Here is a 20112-nt window from a genome sequence, read left to right on the forward strand (position 1 = left end):
AAAGTAAGTTCATCCCAAGAACTCAAACAACTGCATTTAGATAAAGAAAGAGATTACTTTTGAAAATTCAAACCTGTGCTGTATCTTTATACGTCCACTAGGTGTCGCTTGAACTCTTTAAACATGTATTTCGTCACGCTTAGTATTTATCCTAAAAACCTCTTTAAAGGCTTGGGGATTAAGGATTAATATCTAGAAAATGAGCCCAGTCTTAGATGAATAAGGTGTTCTGAATGTTTTTATTACTGATGCTTTGGTTTACAGGAGAGGCAGGGACAGAGAGAGCAGCTTAGAGCTGGATTGCGGCTCATACCCTCCAACTGTTTTATCAAACAGGATAATTTCTGTAAAATGGTGCCTCTCCTATAGAAAACTTAAATTTAAGATGTTTAAAAGAGGCTGCCTTTCCTAAAGAGCCACAAGCTAATTGCTTATGGCCTGAAGAACATCTAATGACATTATGTAATTGCTGTCTTTTAGTATGTCTGCCTGCCTGCCTGTTTTTTTTGTATACTCTGAAATAGATGCTTTTTTTCTCTGAAAGGTTTCCTGTTAAACACTGACAGAGTCAATAAACTGAAAAAGCTCAAAAGGGCAACGAGGGGTTAACATATACACCCAAAAGGTTCAACAGTGTCCAACCAGGCAACATTTACTTTCAGTGTGTTCTCTGATGGTCCCAAAACGTAACATGAACACCAAGAAACACACCCTTCAGTGTTGGAGATAAAGACTTTTTTTGTTTGTGTTTTTTGGCTTTTTTCAGCACTAGTGGCTCAAATTTTGGACAGTAGGCCTAAACAGTTTTTTTAGTCTATTAACTAAAAATAGCCATTTGCAATATAATAACTCATATAATAACCATCAATCACTGCTGGGTTGATGACGCGGTTAGGTCTTACTGGACTGGAAAATACAGAATAAACACAGAGAGGCTCGTAATAAAAGGGATGGTTTTTGTTTTACTGCCTTTGTCTTCATAGTGTGGAAATGCATTACTGCCTCAAAGCTGTAATGAGCATTTTTTTATGAAATAACTGTTGAAACAAAAAATGTAACTGCCTTAGAATCTACTTTTACATTTTACAATATTAGCAAAAGCTAACACCATTAGCAGAGCTATCATGAGCTCTAAATAAAATAGCAAGATATATAGGAGACTCAAGTATCAAGAGTCATTCGTCCATAAAATGCCCTTTTTTATAATTCATTTCTACTTTTTGACACTGGTGGTTCCAGGAAATATTCACAGGGGACAAGATTGACCTGGGCGATTGCTGAAAACTACTGGGTGCCTAAACCCCCTATCAGGGTCAGTCTATATTGATCACAGTGAAGCCTCTATCCATCAGCAGGCTTTCATGAGGCCCCTGCTAATTAAGCTACACACATTTACACAAAGGGCCAACAGGGGCCAGTTCCCCTATAGGACTGCTCCTCGCCACTCTTAGGGCATCTGTACTAAAAACAAAGGGAAAGAAATATGATAATTTTTTTCAAGATGAAAAGACAATTTGCAGATGGATTAAAAAAGAGAAAAGGGAAATTTCTGTTGTCTTATTTGAAGTGCTTAATTTATCATTTATCTCATTTTAGACTTAGACTAAGCTTTACATATCCCTTGTGATTACTCCTTCAGGGAAATTCCAGTAGCTTATATAGAGTGCAAAGAGTTAAAGCAAGATGCTATTAAAGATAAAAATAAAACAGACAATATAAAAAGAGTGTATATATGAGAGGCCTTGGAGGCGAGGAGCGCCCGCTGAGGGGCCATGGAGGCGAGGAGCGCCCGCTGAGGGGCCATGGAGGCGAGGAGCGCCCGCTGAGGGGCCATGGAGGCGAGGAGCGCCCGCTGAGGGGCCATGGAGGCGAGGAGCGCCCGCTGAGGGGCCATGGAGGCGAGGAGCGCCCGCTGAGGGGCCATGGAGGCGAGGAGCGCCCGCTGAGGGGCCATGGAGGGGAACTCTCTCTGAGCTCTAAGTCAGGTCCAGTTCATCAGTACACTCAGGGGTAAAACTAGGGAGGTCTGATCATGGAGAGGGGACGCTAGAGGGGTCTAAGCCTGGTGAAGGGAGGGCCCTGGCCCGTGAAATGGCCCTGACATGACATACAGCTAATATTGGATCCCTTTAAACTTAAGTGTTTCACATTAATGTAATTTCATACATTTATTGATTACTGGTTTCACTTGCTTTTTATATATTCTTTATTTTTTTCATTGTACTTCATAGTTTGTTTAAAATGCTCCTAGCCGGATTAAAGAATTTATTTTGTAAATAAATCACTGTATGTGTGAAAATAATATTGTTTTTATTCTGCTTTTGTGTGCAGGGTTTGTAATGAGTGAGTGTTAATTAGAAAAAATGGGTACTGATCATCCATTGAGGAAGCAGTGCCTGGGGGCTCTGGGTTTGGTTCTCCCATCTCTGGTGCTGAGGTAACCACGGTGGTGGGCCTCATCAGAGACAACATCGACCAGGACTGCAGAGAGGAGGTGGAGCAGCTGGTGGCCTGGTGCAGAGACAACAGCCCCATCCTGAATGTGGAACTGTTCTGACTCTTGGAGGATGCTCTGCATCTCCCTGATCTGTCCCTGCTCTGCTGTGTCTTGTCTTTCTGAGCCGTCTCTTCATATCACCCGAACTCAAACAATGGATCTGCTAAGCTGGTGTCTCAATGCAATGGATCAAATTTACTCCACTGGATGTCAGGGAAAAGGGGACTCGTCCCGTCCTGCTAGGGATACACCATGGACTCCTGGAAGGCTTGGAGGATGGTGTGTTTTACAGTGCTGTCCGTTAAGGATATCAAAGATGTATGGATTTTCGGATTTATGATACTCGGTTTTCTCCTGTTTGGATTTGGAGGATATCTGACGTATCTGCAATTACAGAGGATGTTGGCGGCAATTCAGGCACTGATCAGGCTGCCGGCAGCGGTTGACGCGCTCACAAAGGAGCTGAGCCGTATACGTGGTGCCACTGAACGCAGGCTGGCTGCTGGATTTGAACTCAAAGGTGAGATCGCTCGCTTCAAGGTGGAAAAGCCCAACAAATTTGGAATATTGGATTCGGCACATAGAGCCAGCAAGAAAAGAGTGTGATCTACAACAGTGACTGGAGCAGTTTTCAGCCCAATGTGAAGTGGCCAGGATGCGGACCAGCGCCTTCAAATCCCAGTCCATGGTCTTAAGTCGGAGAAGGAAAGAGTGCCTTCTCTGGGTCGGGGAGGATTGTACTGCTCCCTAGTGGCGGAGCTGATGTGTCTTGGGTTCTGGTTCATGAACGAATTTAGTAGGAGATCCTGATGGGAGGGACTAATGTTTCGTTCTTTAATGTTCACCTCGGTTAGACTGTTTCCAACAGCCCTCTTCTGAGACTGTTTCTTAGAGTGATTAGTGCCAGACCTTGCAACTTTTTTCTGAGTTTGGTATTTCTGCAATAAGTCGCATAAACTTTATACTTAGGTTCATGTTTTTTTTTTTTTTTTTTCCCAAACTGTTGCACTTTAATAGATCTTTCCCTGGTTTTATTTCAAAAACAGCCTCTCACCTGCTGCACTATGAGCTCCTTTGCTTTGTTAAATTTGATATTTATGAATTCTGAAATTTGAATCCAATTAATAATTAAGTTTTAAGCCAGTTTAGAGTGTTGTTAATCACTTTCTGTCTTACTAATTTTAAAATTTCTGTCCACAACAAATGTACAACACTTTTATTTAGATATAGTGTTGAAGCATTTTTTATCTATAAAGTTATTTATTATTGTTTTACTTATATCAAAAACGTTTTATTTCTATTGTGAGCTTTTTTCCAGATGTTTAAAAAAACTAATCCGTGCTCATTGTTTGTTGTTACCCTTTGACTCAATAAAATAAATGACAAATGCGTTCATATAATTGGACTATAGTTAAGTGTAGTAGTATCAATAAAATGGTTCTAATCTTCAAATTCACCTCTTGTTGTGTGGATCCATAAAATGACTAATTGACACTGAAAATGCGGCCGGTAATTCCTGATAATCTGGTGTTCCCACTACTTGAGAAATTAGATTAAAATTACCGGCTTTCTTAATAATTACCTTTGGTACTTTTTAATAGTTATTCACAACCAATTCAAGCTGATTGTTGCACAATAATATGCAAATATTTTCTGTTTACTAAATCAGCAAAAAGCCAATAAAGGTGATAAAAGACCTTCTAATTGTAGCGCTAATGTGACAATATGTGAAAATGATCCTGGGCTGTAATTACTTCGTATAAACACTACGACATCACCGAATGTTGACTTTGGTGTAAAACGGTTTCTGTTCCACAGGGACCAAAGCTGGTCGATTGTAGAGGCAGTCTGGATCCTGGGGGCCACAGCTCCCACTCAGGAACTAATCCACAGGAAGTTAATGAGCGGCTGGATCCTGGGGGCCACGGCTCCCACTCAGGAACTAATCCACAGGAAGTTAATGAGCGGCCGGATCCTGGGGGCCACGGCTCCCACTCAGGAACTAATCCACAGGAAGTTAAGGAGCGGCCGGATCCTGGGGGCCACGGCTCCCACTCAGGAACTAATCCACAGGAAGTTAATGAGCGGCCGGATCCTGGGGGCCACGGCTCCCACTCAGGAACTAATCCACAGGAAGTTAAGGAGCGGCCGGATCCTGGGGGCCACAGCTCCCACTCAGGAACTAATCCACAGGAAGTTAAGGAGCGGCTGGATCCTGGGGGCCACGGCTCCCACTCAGGAACTAATCCACAGGAAGTTAATGAGCGGCTGGATCCTGGGGGCCACGGCTCCCACTCAGGAACTAATCCACAGGAAGTTAATGAGCGGCCGGATCCTGGGGGCCACGGCTCCCACTCAGGAACTAATCCACAGGAAGTTAATGAGCGGCCGGATCCTGGGGGCCACGGCTCCCACTCAGGAACTAATCCACAGGAAGTTAAGGAGCGGCCGGATCCTGGGGGCCACAGCTCCCACTCAGGAACTAATCCACAGGAAGTTAATGAGCGGCCGGATCCTGGGGGCCACGGCTCCCACTCAGGAACTAATCCACAGGAAGTTAAGGAGCGGCCGGATCCTGGGGGCCACGGCTCCCACTCAGGAACTAATCCACAGGAAGTTAAGGAGCGGCTGGATCCTGGGGGCCACGGCTCCCACTCAGGAACTAATCCACAGGAAGTTAAGGAGCGGCTGGATCCTCGCTGCGTCCATGTTACCCTTCTGGAGAAAGATTTATTTCCTCTGTTTGAGGAGCTGCAGGTTAAACAAGTCTTCTTGTAAAAACAACTCAAGGGACATTTTATGACAATATTCCATTTACTGTGGAAATGATTGGTTTTACTGACGTCAGAGTGGAACAGTTGGCCAATAAAAGCAGGTCATTGCAGGTAATGGGTGGCGCTTGGTGTCGCCTAAACCAGTGACAAATGAAGCAGAGTCATTAACATCTGGGCAGCTGTTACAAGGAGCACGCGGCACAGCTCAGGATCAAACAGCTTTGCTTAGCAACTGTTGCTACGGTGTAAATGTGTGTGTTCCGCGTGAAAAAGGTTCACAGAAAGGAGTCTCTCCACGCTGCGTGGGTGGCTTTCAGGGAAGTTCTGGTTTATTTACGTTTTTCCGCAGATGACGTAAGAGTGATCGCTTGTTCTCACTTCCGGATTTGCTTAAATGAGCCGAAGGGCAGATTATTTAATAACAAAATAAAGACCAAACGTTTTTGTTTTCTATTTTTTATTCTATCATCTTTTACTTGTGATTTTAAAATCATAATATTTGGTCATTTATCTATTTCGTTATATTTTTACACAGTTTGAAACCTTTAATTCGAAAGTATGAGGATTTTATTATGTTTTGTGCTTTTTGTCTCAGTTTGCACTTATTTATTTCAGAAACGTCCTTAATCCAAACTGAGAGGAGAAGCTCAGCAGATGATGGTTCAGACAGAAAACTGGACCCAATGCGAGGCATGGAGACTGATGGGGGAACCATCCTAATCTGAGATGATCTTTGGATGAAAACGCTGCTCTGTCTTCCACATTTCACCGTCGTCACACATGATCACGATCTGCACGACGCGCACGCGCCCTCTACGTCACGACTGTTCAGAAGAGGACAGGCGCGCGTGTCCAAAGTTCTATGGTGTCTAAAAATAGTTTATAACCGGTATCGGTGGGTTGTTGGACATGACTAGTGACGTCATAAGGGCTGTTTTGTGAGAGTAAATTGACCTTTTCTACCAGCCTACTTCGGTGTGTGTGTGTGTGTGTGTGGGGGGGGGGGGGTTATCAATGTTTATTTCGATTTTTCATCTACTATGGTTTTTTTTTAATTAGCCTGTGGAAAGGAAGACAGGAATAGGGACACAAGGCGGGGGTGGGGGGGTGGGGGTGGTTTGTCCAGGTAGGAAAATGTTCCAGTGCATGAAGCCCTGGTCATTGGATGTGAGGAGGTGGGGGATTAAGGGCTTGGTCTGAGGGTGTGGGGGGGCATGGATGACTCATCCTGTAGAATATCTGCTGGACTGTTTAGAGTAGACACAGCTTTAGACACACGCATGTTTCCACAAGAAAGAAAAGGGAAATATATTACAAATATAAAACAAAAAAAACAACCTTAAATACACATAGAGCCACATGGCACACCACCCAGAGCGCATGGCACACCACCCAGGGCGCATGGCACACCACCCAGAGCGCATGGCACACCACCCAGGGTGCATGGCACACCACCCAGGGCGCATGGCACACCACCCAGGGTGCATGGCACACCACCCAGAGCGCATGGCACACCACCCAGGGTGCATGGCACACCACCCAGGGCGCATGGCACACCACCCAGAGCGCATGGCACACCACCCAGGGCGCATGGCACACCACCCAGAGCGCATGGCACACCACCCAGGGTGCATGGCACACCACCCAGGGCGCATGGCACACCACCCAGAGCGCATGGCACACCACCCAGGGTGCATGGCACACCACCCAGGGCGCATGGCACACCACCCAGGGCGCATGGCACACCACCCAGAGCGCATGGCACACCACCCAGGGCGCATGGCACACCACCCAGGGTGCATGGCACACCACCCAGGGCGCATGGCACACCACCCAGAGCGCATGGCACACCACCCAGGGCGCATGGCACACCACCCAGGGCGCATGGCACACCACCCAGAGCGCATGGCACACCACCCAGGGTGCATGGCACACCACCCAGGGCGCATGGCACACCACCCAGGGTGCATGGCACACCACCCAGGGCGCATGTCACATCACACAGAGCGCATGGCACACCACACAGAGCGCAGTTTTGATAGGCAAGAAGGTTCTGGGTTCGATCCCTGGCCCGGGCATGGAGTGTGCATGATCTCCCTGTGCATGCGTGGGTTTTTTCCGGGTACTCTGGCTTCCTCCAACAGTCCTAAAACATGACTGTTAGGTTAGTTGGCTTCTCTAAATTCTCTTTAGGTGTGAATGTCTATCTCCAGCTGTAGACAGCTGGACACCAGCTCCACTGTCACCCCAGCTGGGATAAAGCACGGTGTATCAATGTACATAGTACACAACAACAAAATAAAAATGAAAATGCAACATTGAAAAAAAAACCTAAAGAATATATGAACACAGAGAAAAGAATGTGGCAAAAATAACAGCAAAATATTGAAGAAAGCTGTAAAATAAAAATGGAACAATGAAAACCTGAACTTATCACCTCAGCATCGTGACAGGTTAGTGGTGTTCAGTTCACGGCAGCAACATAACAGAATAATCTCAAAAATTGGCTGTTGAATTATTTGAAGCTGAGAATTATGTCACATCAGTGTTTTTAATTTTTTAAACAACAGCAAATAATGATACTTTTTGTGTTTTTTTGCATTTAAATGCTGATATTTCAATATTTAACATTATTACTCGTTTCATGATGTATTAATTGTTATAAAACTAGACACGTCAGATTATATGTGTGAGCTTCTCTGTTAAATTTCCCAGATTATGATTTAATCCTCCGTGGAATTTAGTAATATTAGTTTTATATATAACGGGACTTTTTAGAATAAATCAAACACATCATCAGGATTATCTTACCAACAGTCAACAATCCTGATCACTATGAAGGCATCACGACTCTCACGCTCAATTTAAGAAGCAGAGAAACTATTTCCTGTAATCACTGTAATTATTGAATAAAGAGCAGAATCAGTAACTCAGATAAATAAAACCATTCCAAGCAAAAGGTTACTGCTCTTTGTTGTTGCGCACACACCTATACCACACACACTCCGCAGTCATAACTGAGTGACGGCAGGTCGCTATGGAAACTGCGTTACGCTCCGGCCGGCCGAGGGAGAGAAAACAAGAGCGCGAGGAGTCGTTTCACTCCTCATTTCAGCACCACGCGACTCCTGGACAGCGCCCGGATGAACTGGCACGCAACGCAGATCCGAGCTTCGTGTGCCTGAAGAGGGACAGATCCGGTCCAGCACCGCGTCCCTAAGAGGTACAGATCCGGTCCAGCACCGCGTCCCTAAGAGGTACAGATCCGGTCCAGCACCGCGTCCCTAAGAGGGACAGATCCGGTCCAGCACCGCGTCCCTAAGAGGGACAGATCCGGTCCAGCCGCAGCGGAGGGACACGCCATTAGAAAACAGACACGCAACTTCTCGGTGGACTGCTGAGGTTTCTTCCACGCGGAGCCAGGAGCGAGTCGCTCCCAAAGAAAACACAGCAACAGGTAACCCCCCCACCCCACACACATACACACAGCGCTGGGAAGTTTAAATTAGTTTTTATCTGCCAACCTTTGCTGATTTCGCTTAATCGTTTCCAGGTGTAAACAGGTGCACGGAGAGATGATTAGAGGCTAAAAAGACTTACGCGCTGTTTCCCGTTTATATTTAATTATGTGTCCAATGACCCAAACCTGAACACCATGCAGACAGTTAGGAAACAAAAAACTGAAAAACAGTTTTCTTTAATTTTTCAAATGAGCATTTAACCCAGGTGTTTGTGTTGTTCACGTTTTCAAAAGTTAAAAGATATAAAAAGACATCGATTTGTTGATTTGTTGATTTATGGGCTTCTCTTTTGAAAAGTGAGCAGTTTGTAGTCCAACAGTATTAGTATCTGTTCCACATGAGGCTGAGTGCAGCAGCAGCCTGTTGTGTTTCCAGTGGCAGCAGATTATATGCGCGCTGAGCTGATACGCCTGGATGAGTCACAGCCTGGAAGTTTGCTGAAGAGTGCGAATATGGGAAGGGTTTGGGAGGGAGGAGAGATACTGGGGCAAGCTATAGTCCAGCCAGGCTAGTGCTGTGGTTTTATTGTGTATGTGGTCAGTGTCAGCACTGGGAGCCCTGTTTATTCTTCCTCCATCTAATCTGAATGCGCTTGTCTGGGATCAGATAACTTCTTGCTGGTTTTTATACTCAGTTCTGAAATGAACAGGTAGGGAAACCCTTTGATGTTTTATTCTAAAGCGATTATCTGATGTTTGCTGATGCATTAAACATGGGTTAGATTTGATCTAAAATTCATAGTAATGATCTGTGGTTGTTGCAGACTGTAGCTTTCTGTCAGTCAAAGTGATCCCAGAAAGCCTCCCATTACTGCTCATTAGTATCCTGGTCGTTAGCCTGCCTGTATTGACAAATCATAGCAATCAGCAGCACTCAGCTGTAGCACAGAGTGACAGCTATTGATCAAAGCACACAAAAGATCATAATGGGCTGGTATGAACCACGGTTACTCATTCAGATATGAGCTCTCACTCCACAGAAACACTTTGACAGGCACAGACAATTGTACGTTTAATCACATTACACATACCGCCTGGACAGACTCAGTTAGACTCAACCAAAGCTGGATCTAGTTTGTAGAGATTAAATGAGGAATTAGCAGCTATGGGATGTGCAGAAATAAAGCAAATCAGCTAAACCTAAAGCAACCAGCTGTGAGAAAAATTGTTCTCTAACTTTTAGAGGTGCTTCTGTGGATGTGAGTCGCGGTTTTTAATGTATACATATCATGTGCTGCACACACAAAAACAGATGTGTGTCTTTAATTAGTGACGTTGGTGTGATTAATGCGGCCTGTTGGTGATGACTCATTCCATTAACCCTTGCTCCCCTGATGGGAAACAAAACATTTAAAACACATCCACCGAAACAACAAACTACTTTGTTAAAACAACTCTTTCATTTTTAATAAATTTTAATTAGAGAAAAGAAAAAATCCTGAATGAATGTTTTTTTTAATAAACATTGTAATGTGTTTCTGGCTTCGAAAACCTCCCTTCAGTTTGTTGTTGTTGGGCAGTGGAGGGATATTTATTGGAGGCATCTTTCTATGGTTGGCTCCATGTGTCAGTTTAGCAGCACAGCAGTAACATTAGCATTGCAGAAAGCTGTCAGCCAAGCTGTGACTTGCAGACTGGCAGGGAACGTGCATGATAGCGTGTGTGTGACAGAATGGGTTAGACTTAAACATGCAGCAGAGTGGAATAATGTCTGAGTTCCAACCTCCCTCTCTTCCCCACAGGGCAAACAGTATGTCTGAAAAGAAATCCAGCCAGCGCTTTCATAGCCTGAACACTGAGCAGGTGGAGGTTCTGCATCAGGTGCTTTCAGAAGTGGTCCCCATCCACGGCCGTGGGAACTTTCCCACACTGGAGCTGCGTCCTCGTGATATTATCATAGCAGTGCGGGCCAGGCTGCAAAAGCAGGGAATCACGGTCAGGGATGTTCGTCTAAATGGCTCTACAGCCAGCCACGTCCTGGTTCGGGACAATGGGACGAGCTACAAAGACCTGGACATCATCTTCGGAGTGGAATTGCCAAGCCAGGAGGAGTTCCAGGTGTGTTTGCATTTAGCAGAGGCTCTTATCCAAAGCCACTTATAAACACAATGCTACTGTTATCATCAATATGACAACAATGAGAGATCATGAAAACAATAAAGAATTTGCTTCTTTTTACAATCCTTTCATAGTTTAATCATAAAAAATCTCCACAGTTTGTGGGATTTTAATCAATTTCCAGACCACAGGATACTGATGTCCCAGGTTGCAATCATTTCTATGTTCATTAAATCAAAAATAAAGAGGCACTTGTGATTTTAAAAAATAGCAACTTTAGGTTTTAGCTAAATCTGGTGACTGTCAGCAGTTGCATCTGTCACTGAAGAACAGTAGAGATAATTTCTATTCTATTCTATTTTTGTTGTCTTCTTGTTCCCCCAGGTGATCAAAGAGTCGGTCCTGGGCTGCTTGTTGGACTGCCTGCCCACCGGGGTCAACAGAGAACGAATCAGCAGCGCCACAATGAAGGAGGCATATGTTCAGAAAATGGTCAAAGTTTTCAACGAACACGACCGCTGGAGTCTAATCTCACTATCCAACAACAGTGGCAAAAACCTTGAGCTCAAATTCGTGAGCGCTCTAAGGCGGCAGTTTGAGTTCAGTGTGGACTCCTTCCAGATCATTCTGGATCGCCTCCTAGAGTCCTACATGCAGCAGGACTCCATGCAAAACTCCAATGCTGAAAACCTAAAGGAGCATTCTGCAGAATCTGAGAATAATTTGCCTGAGCCCAATCAGACCCCGGCTCCAGATGCAGAGAAGCACGCTGTCCACTTATACAATCAAGCAGGGGGGCAGACATTTAGGACACCGGAGAAGGATGAAAACCACTTTCAGGCAGAATTAAGGCAACAAGCTGAACTTTTGGAAGAAACTCAAAGCAACAAAGGGAAAACATCTGGAGAGCTGGATTTGTCTAAACACAGAGAAAACCTTAACAATGAAAACCAACCGTCTCTGAAGAGTGAAGATACAGAATCTGAGACATTGGCTCAAACAGAAGCTAAATGCAACTCTGTGCTCCTTGATAAGGTTCCGCAATCACTAGTGGTAGATGAGTTGGAGGAAGTGAAGTTTGGTGACAGCCACCAACCAGCAGGTTCAGATTTCAGAGAGCTCTGTGTTCAGAAGGAACCTGCTAAGTGCATGAAGCTGCCTGACGAAGGGCAGATGGACCCTTCTGATACGCTGAATGCTTCTAAAATAACTTCAACAGAGTGTCTAAACCTTGCAGAGGAGCCTGAAAATACAGAGCCATCTGATAAAACAGACTCATCTAAGCATTTGATAGAGGATCAGAGAAGCAATGAGGCAGATAATACTCAACACGTGTCTGCCTCAGACGCATGCACATCTTCATGTGCGAAGATCGAGCTGTGCTTTGAAGGAACAGAGAACGGGGATCAGATTGAAGCAGAGACGGACAGTAATAGAAAAATGGATGAAAGTGCTCAAGATTTTTCAGCATCAGAGGAGAAAGATTTAGAAGACACACTGAGTATCGATTGTTCTGGCTCCACTCTTCCACTTGGCAGCACCCAGCCCACTGCCACACAGGATACAGCAGACATTCCCAGCACACAATCCACAGGTAACTCAGAGAAAACATCTAGCCCTTCAGATACTCAGGATCTTTTACCTCCACCATCTGGCCTTGCCTCTGACAGAAAGACCTCCTCTCCTCCCACTGCTAAGGTCTCAGAGAGACTGTCTCACATGGTGGTGCTCAAACACTCATCCCCCAAACCCCCTCGGCGGATGTGTAGAAAGGTTATATCTAATGCATACCCGATCCGAATGTCTGAAAGTGAGCTTGCTGCTGCAGCTTGTATAGATTTCAACCATTTCCCTGCCAGTGAATCCAATAAAGGGTTTGATGTGAAGCTGGAGATTTCTGCAACCATTCCATCAACAAGCACTTCTTTCCAAACAAACTCTGGACCTGAGCTTGATCTTTCAAGTTGCCCATCTTCAAACCCTGACCTTACTTCAGCTCTGGATCCAGAGCTTTTTGAACCCAAACAATCCAAACCTCTTGGTGCAGTGGATTTAGTGGGCTCTGTGACCTCTGACCCTGACAAAACAGGCTCCGTGACCTCTGACCCTGACAAAACAGCTGAAGAGTCTCCAGCTGAGAGTGGAGAACCTGCCAGGGAGATGAGCTCGAATCTGCCGAACATCACTTCACAAGAAACTATTCTAAATGTACCTCTGTCTTCCCCCCCCATACTCAGCTTGTCTCCTCCTCACTTCACACCCTCCCCCCCAAGCCCAAGTCCACCCCCATGTTTTACTCCCCCATCTCCAATGTTAAGCACCATGAGTCCTATGAGCTTCAGCTCTCCACCTCAAAGTTTCAGCCCAACCTCTTCTTGCCTCAGTTCGCCTCCATACCTCACTCCCCCTATGCTCAGCCTCAGCCCTCCCCCACTGTGTCCAAGCCCCCCGTCCCCCTGCCTCAGCCCTCCGCTGCTGTGCTTCACCCCACCAGCGGAGTCCGGGGACCTTTTACCTCAGAGATCTTCAGATACAAAGTGTTTGCTATTAAACACAAACAAGAATGAGGACGATGAACCTTCTAGTCCTCAGTCAGGAGTTTCTCCTTCACGGTTGGAGGAGAAAGAGGAACATTGTTATATATCCTCTTTGCCTCAAGTTGTTGAGCCGGTCTCTTTTCCAATCACAATTCCAAGTTCCACCTCACCAGTTGATCCTCACCCTCAGCCCGAGGATTCAGCGGTACAAACCCCTCCACAAGCCTCTGAGGCAGCCATCACTGTGCCTGAAAATAAAGACACTCCTAAGGTGGCCCCAGACAATGCCCCTCCAGCATCAAGCTGTGTGCCTGCAGTCGAGGTCTTGGCAGAGAGCATGTATGGGGACTTTGAGGCAGCAATGGACCACCTGCGCTACCGGCTGATTGCCACCAGAAAGCCTGAAGAGATCAGAGGTGGTGGCTTGTTGAAGTACAGCAACCTGCTGGTCAGAGACTACCGACCGGCCAGCGAGACTCAGATAAAAACCCTGGAGCGCTACATGTGCTCGCGCTTTTTCATCGATTTCCCTGATGTGCAGGAGCAGCAAAGGAAAATCCTGTCCTACTTGAAGAACCACTTCATCGGCGAAGAGAGGAGTAAGTACCAGTACCTGATGACCCTTCGTCGGGTCATAGATGACAGCACGGTTTGCCTGATGGGGCACGAACGGCGCCAGACTCTCAACATGATCACAGTTCTGGCTCTGAAGGTTCTGGGTGAACAGAACATCATACCAAACACAGACCATGTGACCTGTTTCTACCAGCCAGCACCGTACCTTGCTGAGCACACATCCCCTTACCTGGCAGAACCAAGCTACTGCAGCTACTACATACCACAAGGAGGGTCAGCTCTGCTCTACCAACCTTACCCTTTACACCTCCACCCACAGACTGGACTAGTCTGAGACACAGAGTGAGAGAGTGGTTACCAAGAGCTGGAGAATAGATGAGCAGTTTGGTCTATAATAGACCAGTGTGGGTGGAACTGAGAGGGTTTTACAGGAAACTTCTCCAGAACTCTTGAAGGTTCTAACATGATTACATGGAATTATATCTGGGCTTTGAGGGAAAATAATAATTCTTCTGATTTTGTTCAAATTCCAGAAAATGCTGTATGCACTGCATGAGTCATAGGTCTCTGGTCTCCCTGGGAAACCAACTGTGCTGTTGACATGCACGCACACACACACACACACACACACAAAGACACACCCCTACTCTTTCTGCTATATACAGTGAGGACCATATGTTGACTCCCATTGACTTCCTATGATTTTCAGTCATTTTTAACCCTTTATATGCACTAACTTTAAATCTATCCTTAACCCATTACCAATTGTCACCTGAGCCGTAAACCTAACCATTATCAATGCATGCCTCACCCTAACCATATCCCTAGCCCTATACCTAGTGTTGGGAATTGATACGATTTTCAGGATTCCGATTCCCTTATCGATTCTGTGAAACAATTTGATTCCTTAACAATTCACTTATCGATTCTGTGAAACAACTAACTTGGTAAGTCCACGGTGACATTCATCTACCTTAGCCTGGGAAATTTCTGCCTGTCTCTGCAAAAACAGAAGGCAGTGAATGGGAGCTGCAGCCTCTGATCCAGCCAGGCTACCCGTCTAGTCACAGTCATCTAAATCTAATGGAGAAGGCATCCGTTTAATGAAAAAGCATTACTGCACAATTCCTGGAAATTCATCTCGCCCTGATTTAAATAACCGAGCATCACCTTTTGCTCGCTCCCTGTACTGCAGAGCAACTTGGTAGCATGTTTAATAACCCAAAGAGAGGTAGGAAAAGTTTTATTTTCCAGAAATGACATCTGATTTACTAGGAATCACATTAAGCACAGCCAGTGATATAAAACTAGTTACGTCCCACCAGAGTTGCCTTCTTTGCTGGTCATAACTTTAGCTTCTGTCCGGAAGGATCAAAAACACGGCATTCATTAAAATGTATGCCATGTTGTGTGCGCAGGTGTTTCTGCATTTTGGATATATTTCCTCCAGTCGATGTTATTGCCACTTTACATCCAAACTTTCGATCGGTTTACCAAATGGGACGCCCTTTTTTTTGTTTTGCTTTTCTGCACTTACACCTGGTCACGTCATACTTGTTTAATGAATGCTGTGTGCATAAGCTGATGAAGATTCTCAGTCATCCAGGTCATAGTCATTCCCTAAAAGTTCAAAAAATCCACTGGACTTGGTTTCCAAAGTGTGCATAAGACGTAACTTGCGTAGAAAAGGCTAGGCTCTGATGCTGCCTGGAACTGTTAAGAGAATCGTTAAGCAAGCTGCCAAACGGTGCCATGGAATTGGAACACACAGAACACAGTTTTCAATTCCTACCCATACCTATACCTCACCCTAATCATATTCCTAATCCTAACTCTATACCTCACCCTAAGCATAACCAATTGACACATTAGCCCTAAACCTATCCATTAGCAAAATAGCTTGTAAGGACCAGCAAAATGTCCTTACTTTTCAACAACTGGTCCTCACTCTGAGGGCTAGACAGGTACACACACACACACACACACTTCCAGGTTGTTAAGTTGTTGTTCCTGTTCTTACCGTGTTGTTCTTGTTCAGAACGTGGACCTTGCCTGTGGTTGATATCGTGCATGGATACATTAGGACTGTTTCTCACTGCCAAATACTGTGTGACTACTATGCTTCTCAGACAGTTTGATCTAACTTTGTCTGTCCTTTACAGAAGGGATGTCTCATTAAAAAATAGATCTAGTGAGGTATGAGCCTACAAGTGTGTTTTCACCAGAGCAAAGCCAGGATGAAGCACTGGACAGATTGTTGAGCAATGCATGAGTAGCTTAATAGATCACAATCAAATACTTTTCATTTATTAGAAATTGATCTATTTTTGCAAGACTTTCCAAGATTAAAAATACTGGTTAGTTCCCCCAAAAAGAATTACCAACAATAATGCCTTTGGTGTAGACTGTACAGCATATCGGTTACAGTATTTCTCGTGCAAATGCAACGTATTGTTTTCAGGTAATCTGTGTTATAATGTAGAGATCGTTTCCTTTACCCTTGTGGAGTTTCCTTTTCTGTAATATGTGAGTTATCGTACCATCTTGTGTTGATTTTAATATTGTTAATGTTTACTCAATGGAGGTTGCCAGGTTCTAACCATCTTTGGATCATCTCAAAGCAAGGCAGTGGAGGAAGAAGCTACGCTCACGCGGGGTGAGTGCTGTTCCATAGCAGCATATGTGACACTGACTGAGTTTAGAAACCTGCACGGCAGCAGCTATGACCAAAGATGGTTTGGTTTGGAAATCAAGTGCCTAAATGTGAGACATGGCTGCATGTCTTTATCTTACTGCACTGTGGGAGTTAAAGGGGTCGTTCCAGGACTGGGCTGGCTCTATGTTCAGTTGTTTCACCCCTGTTACTGCTGCCCTTTTTGATGTCTTCTTTAATGTATTCCTTTGTTGTATTTTATTTGTGTACATTTTGATAAAATAAAGAAAAAAAGCAGTAAACCTTAAAGTGTGAGAGACTTTTTCCGTAAAGACAAGAAAGGAGTTGTTTTGTCTTTTTGCATGACTTGCACTCAAACCCATCTTGCAGCTCCATTCCCTGAAATGACACGCTGCAAAACTTACGCATATTCCCCATGATTACGCTCTGCAATGATCCACTTAGGCATGACCGTCAAATCACTCTGGTGCCCAGGAGAGCAGCCCAAAGCTGTGAAACTCTGTGTTTGAGGCCTCTTATCGCAAATTACCTGTCCTTCAGATGTGTTGGGAGCCAGATGACGCACAGGCTACGCAACACAGCAGGCTGAACAATTTGTAAATGTGGGGGGAATGTGGATTGTGAGGTATTATGCAGAAGGGAGACAGAGGAGGCTGATGCTTCAGATGCAGCTCTACATGCAGAGGCAGCATCAGGTGGCTTCAGACTGCTCCTATCATCCAGAAGAGTCTGAGTATAATCAGGTAATAATGCTACCCTCTGTTTCTGCTATCAGACTTATATGTTCCTGCTGTTTGACACCAATCAGAAAGCTTCTCCAGGATTTGGGGTATTGCATAGTCTCCCTTTTACATAATCATATATAATCTGAAAATTTCAGGCTTTATAAATCTGTAAAAATCCAACATTTCATCCTAAATTTGTTGAACAATAAGGAAAGCAGGGCTGCCCAGCGGAACAGTGGGTTTGATTCCGGCTCTTTCTGCATGTTCTCCCTGAGCATGCATGGATTCTCTCCAGGTACTCCAGCTTCCTCCCACAGTCCAAAAACATGACTGTTAGGTCAATTGGCTTCTTTAAATTCTCCTTAGGTGTGAGTGTGAATGGTTGTTTGTCCTGTTTGTCTCTGATGGACCGGAGACCTGTCCAGGGTGGACCCCGCCTCTCACCCGTAGACAGCTGAAGATAGGCATCAGCACTCCTCGCCACCCCAGCAGGGATAAAGCATGACGGATGGATGTATAAGGGATGCTAATGTTTAAAAGATTTAACTAAATCATTGATACCCTTCTTCCAATTCTGTGTTATGTAGGTGAGATAAATTTAATAAAGTTAAAGTTATGTTGATTTGACTAGAAAATGAATATCTTCTGTTGAAAGACCCAGGTCTACCAACTTTAAAGAAATTAGTTTCATTTTGTCCTCTAGATGTTTGATTTAAATATCCTAGAATGTCAGGATTTCATGTGAGATGCCAATGGAAGCCCACAGCACCACACATAAATCACCGTACTAAACAGTACTTAACATGCGCTACTTTCACACAAATTAATCTTTTTTTCTTTTTGCAGTTTAACTAACTCTCTGTGGGCCTTTCTCCAACCATTTCTAGATGTTTGAGCCTTCCGTTAAATTGCTCTCCATATAGATGAAATCAGGTAGGCTGGTTTCCTCACTTATAAAAAAACAAAACAGCTACCTGCTTCACTTCAGCAGAACTCATCTGTTTGTTTGAAGAATAGCTAAGAACAAATGGAGCTCGGAAGCAAATTTGGATTACAATAGAATTCAAATTAATGAAAAGAAATAGCAAATTAATAATCAAATACTTTAATTAAATTGACTCTAATAGGTTTCTTAGAGACGCCAACAATCACTGCTTACTAAATAAAGGCTAGTTGAATGAAAGGTTGGATATTTCTACATTTATCAATCTTTTATTGTGCATATAAAACTATAAAACTAATAGATTTCAAGGCCTTTAATGAAGCTTCACCAATGTTCCAAACGATTTAGTGTTTTAGTCTATTTTCTGCTTGCACTAATTTCTGCAGAGAAAGAGAGTCTGTTATCCAGCGGCGTCTGCATCGTTGTCTCAGAGACCTCTGAGGCACTCCTGTCCACTAGAGGTTTCCATAGAGACGCAGACAGGCAGCACTGTGGGCGCAGAGAGCGTGACAGAAGACAGGGAAGACCCACACATTTAATAAGGAGGAGTAAGGTAAAAACAAGCAGCTGGGGGGGGGGGGCATGAAGATGGATGAGTGGATGAGAAATGTAGAGGGAGGTGGGAAGAGCACAGCAGGGGCGGGGTGACAGATAAAGCCCGGGGGAGAGCGTGGGAGGCTGTCAGGTCTTCAGTCACAGGGGAGTCACTAAGAGGTGGCTGCAGTGACGGCAGCCGTGATGTCAAAGCAGGAAAACACACAGTTCCATTTCTCTAATGGCCTCGCCATCCGTCCACCCATCCACGCTCAGCAAACATTTTCAAACTCAGACGGACACAAATGTCCCTGTAGCTCCCTTCCTCGCTCCCACAGCCCCGTACAGAGCAGAGGTGCCTGCCACACTTCCAGAGGTGGCCTCTGTATGCGGCTCCCCTTCAGTGTCACATCACGTCCTAATTGGCCAAGAGATTAAACATGTTACTGTGTTTGAAGTGTGAGCGTAGATAATTATATCTGCAGGCAAATTCATCTTCTCTGCTCCCATGATTCTATTCCTGAAAATGAATTTCTTGGTAACCTTCAGGTGCTCAGCAGCTCTATGTCTGAATAGTAAGACTGTTTTATTTTTCATAAATTGCTTCCTGTCTTGTAAGAGTGAATACTATTTAAGATCAATCTAGCTGATTTTCTCTTCACTGCAGGGTATTAAATGAGGCGCATGGTTTCCACCATTCATAAGTTTGCTTTTATTCACTAGAAGACTTGCCCCCCCCTCCCCACATCCTCCACCCTACTCCTCACACATACCCACAGTGTTCTTCCCACCCACCTGCTTCTTTGCCTGCTATGACTCAGTCCTCTTCCAGCTGAGGATACATGAGGATAAAACCCTTGATGAAAAACAGCCAAGAATATCTTTTTTTTTTCTACTCCCAGAAATGGAAAGATTGGCACGGCAGCGGCTGCTGATGCTCAGTTTCCCTTCATTAGACAAACATGTCACCCCAACGCATTGAAATGGGGGGGGGGGGGGGGGGGGTTGGTGGGGGGGGGGGGGGGGGGGGGGCTCCTGCTTTTCAAGGCAACTCAAGCTTAAAAAGCAAACATTTGGAAGGCCATGATGGATGTTTCAAAAACAGCCTGGAATTCTCTAGATAGCATCCCGTGTTGTCACCAATCTCTGACATGGATGCAGGATTTCTTAAAGGAAAACTTGCCAAGTACATCCACGCCTTTTATGGGGCCTGAGGAATCTGATATGTCACTCAAACTTCACAAAGCAGCGAACACCTTTTTTCTAACATGCTC

The 20112-nt window shown here is 44.8% G+C and overlaps 1 protein-coding gene across 1 annotated transcript; it reads left to right on the forward strand.

The window, feature by feature from the left end:
• The first annotated feature begins 9312 nt into the window (after positions 1–9312).
• Positions 9313–14844, forward strand: LOC119777358 (terminal nucleotidyltransferase 5C). The gene is made up of 6 exons (XM_038276209.1): positions 9313–9441; positions 10534–10849; positions 11234–11501; positions 12585–12614; positions 13129–13139; positions 13709–14844. The coding sequence occupies exons 1-6, from the start codon at positions 9434–9436 to the stop codon at positions 14294–14296; spliced, it is 1221 nt and encodes a 406-aa protein (XP_038132137.1). The 5' UTR covers positions 9313–9433; the 3' UTR covers positions 14297–14844.
• Positions 14845–20112: the final 5268 nt, after the last annotated feature.

This window comes from Cyprinodon tularosa, unplaced genomic scaffold, assembly GCF_016077235.1.
Source record: "Cyprinodon tularosa strain WSP-4 unplaced genomic scaffold, ASM1607723v1 ctg1002, whole genome shotgun sequence".
In the NCBI taxonomy this organism is placed as follows: Eukaryota; Metazoa; Chordata; class Actinopteri; order Cyprinodontiformes; family Cyprinodontidae; genus Cyprinodon; species Cyprinodon tularosa.

What these genes read in the sequence shown, in the direction of transcription:
- LOC119777358 (XM_038276209.1), top strand. An exon ending in CAAGCCAGGAGGAGTTCCAG is followed by an intron (nt 10,850 to 11,233) that starts GTGTGTTTGCAT and finishes TTGTTCCCCCAG; the next exon opens with GTGATCAAAGAGTCGGTCCT. An exon ending in TCGCCTCCTAGAGTCCTACA is followed by an intron (nt 11,502 to 12,584) that starts TGCAGCAGGACT and finishes TGGTGCTCAAAC; the next exon opens with ACTCATCCCCCAAACCCCCT.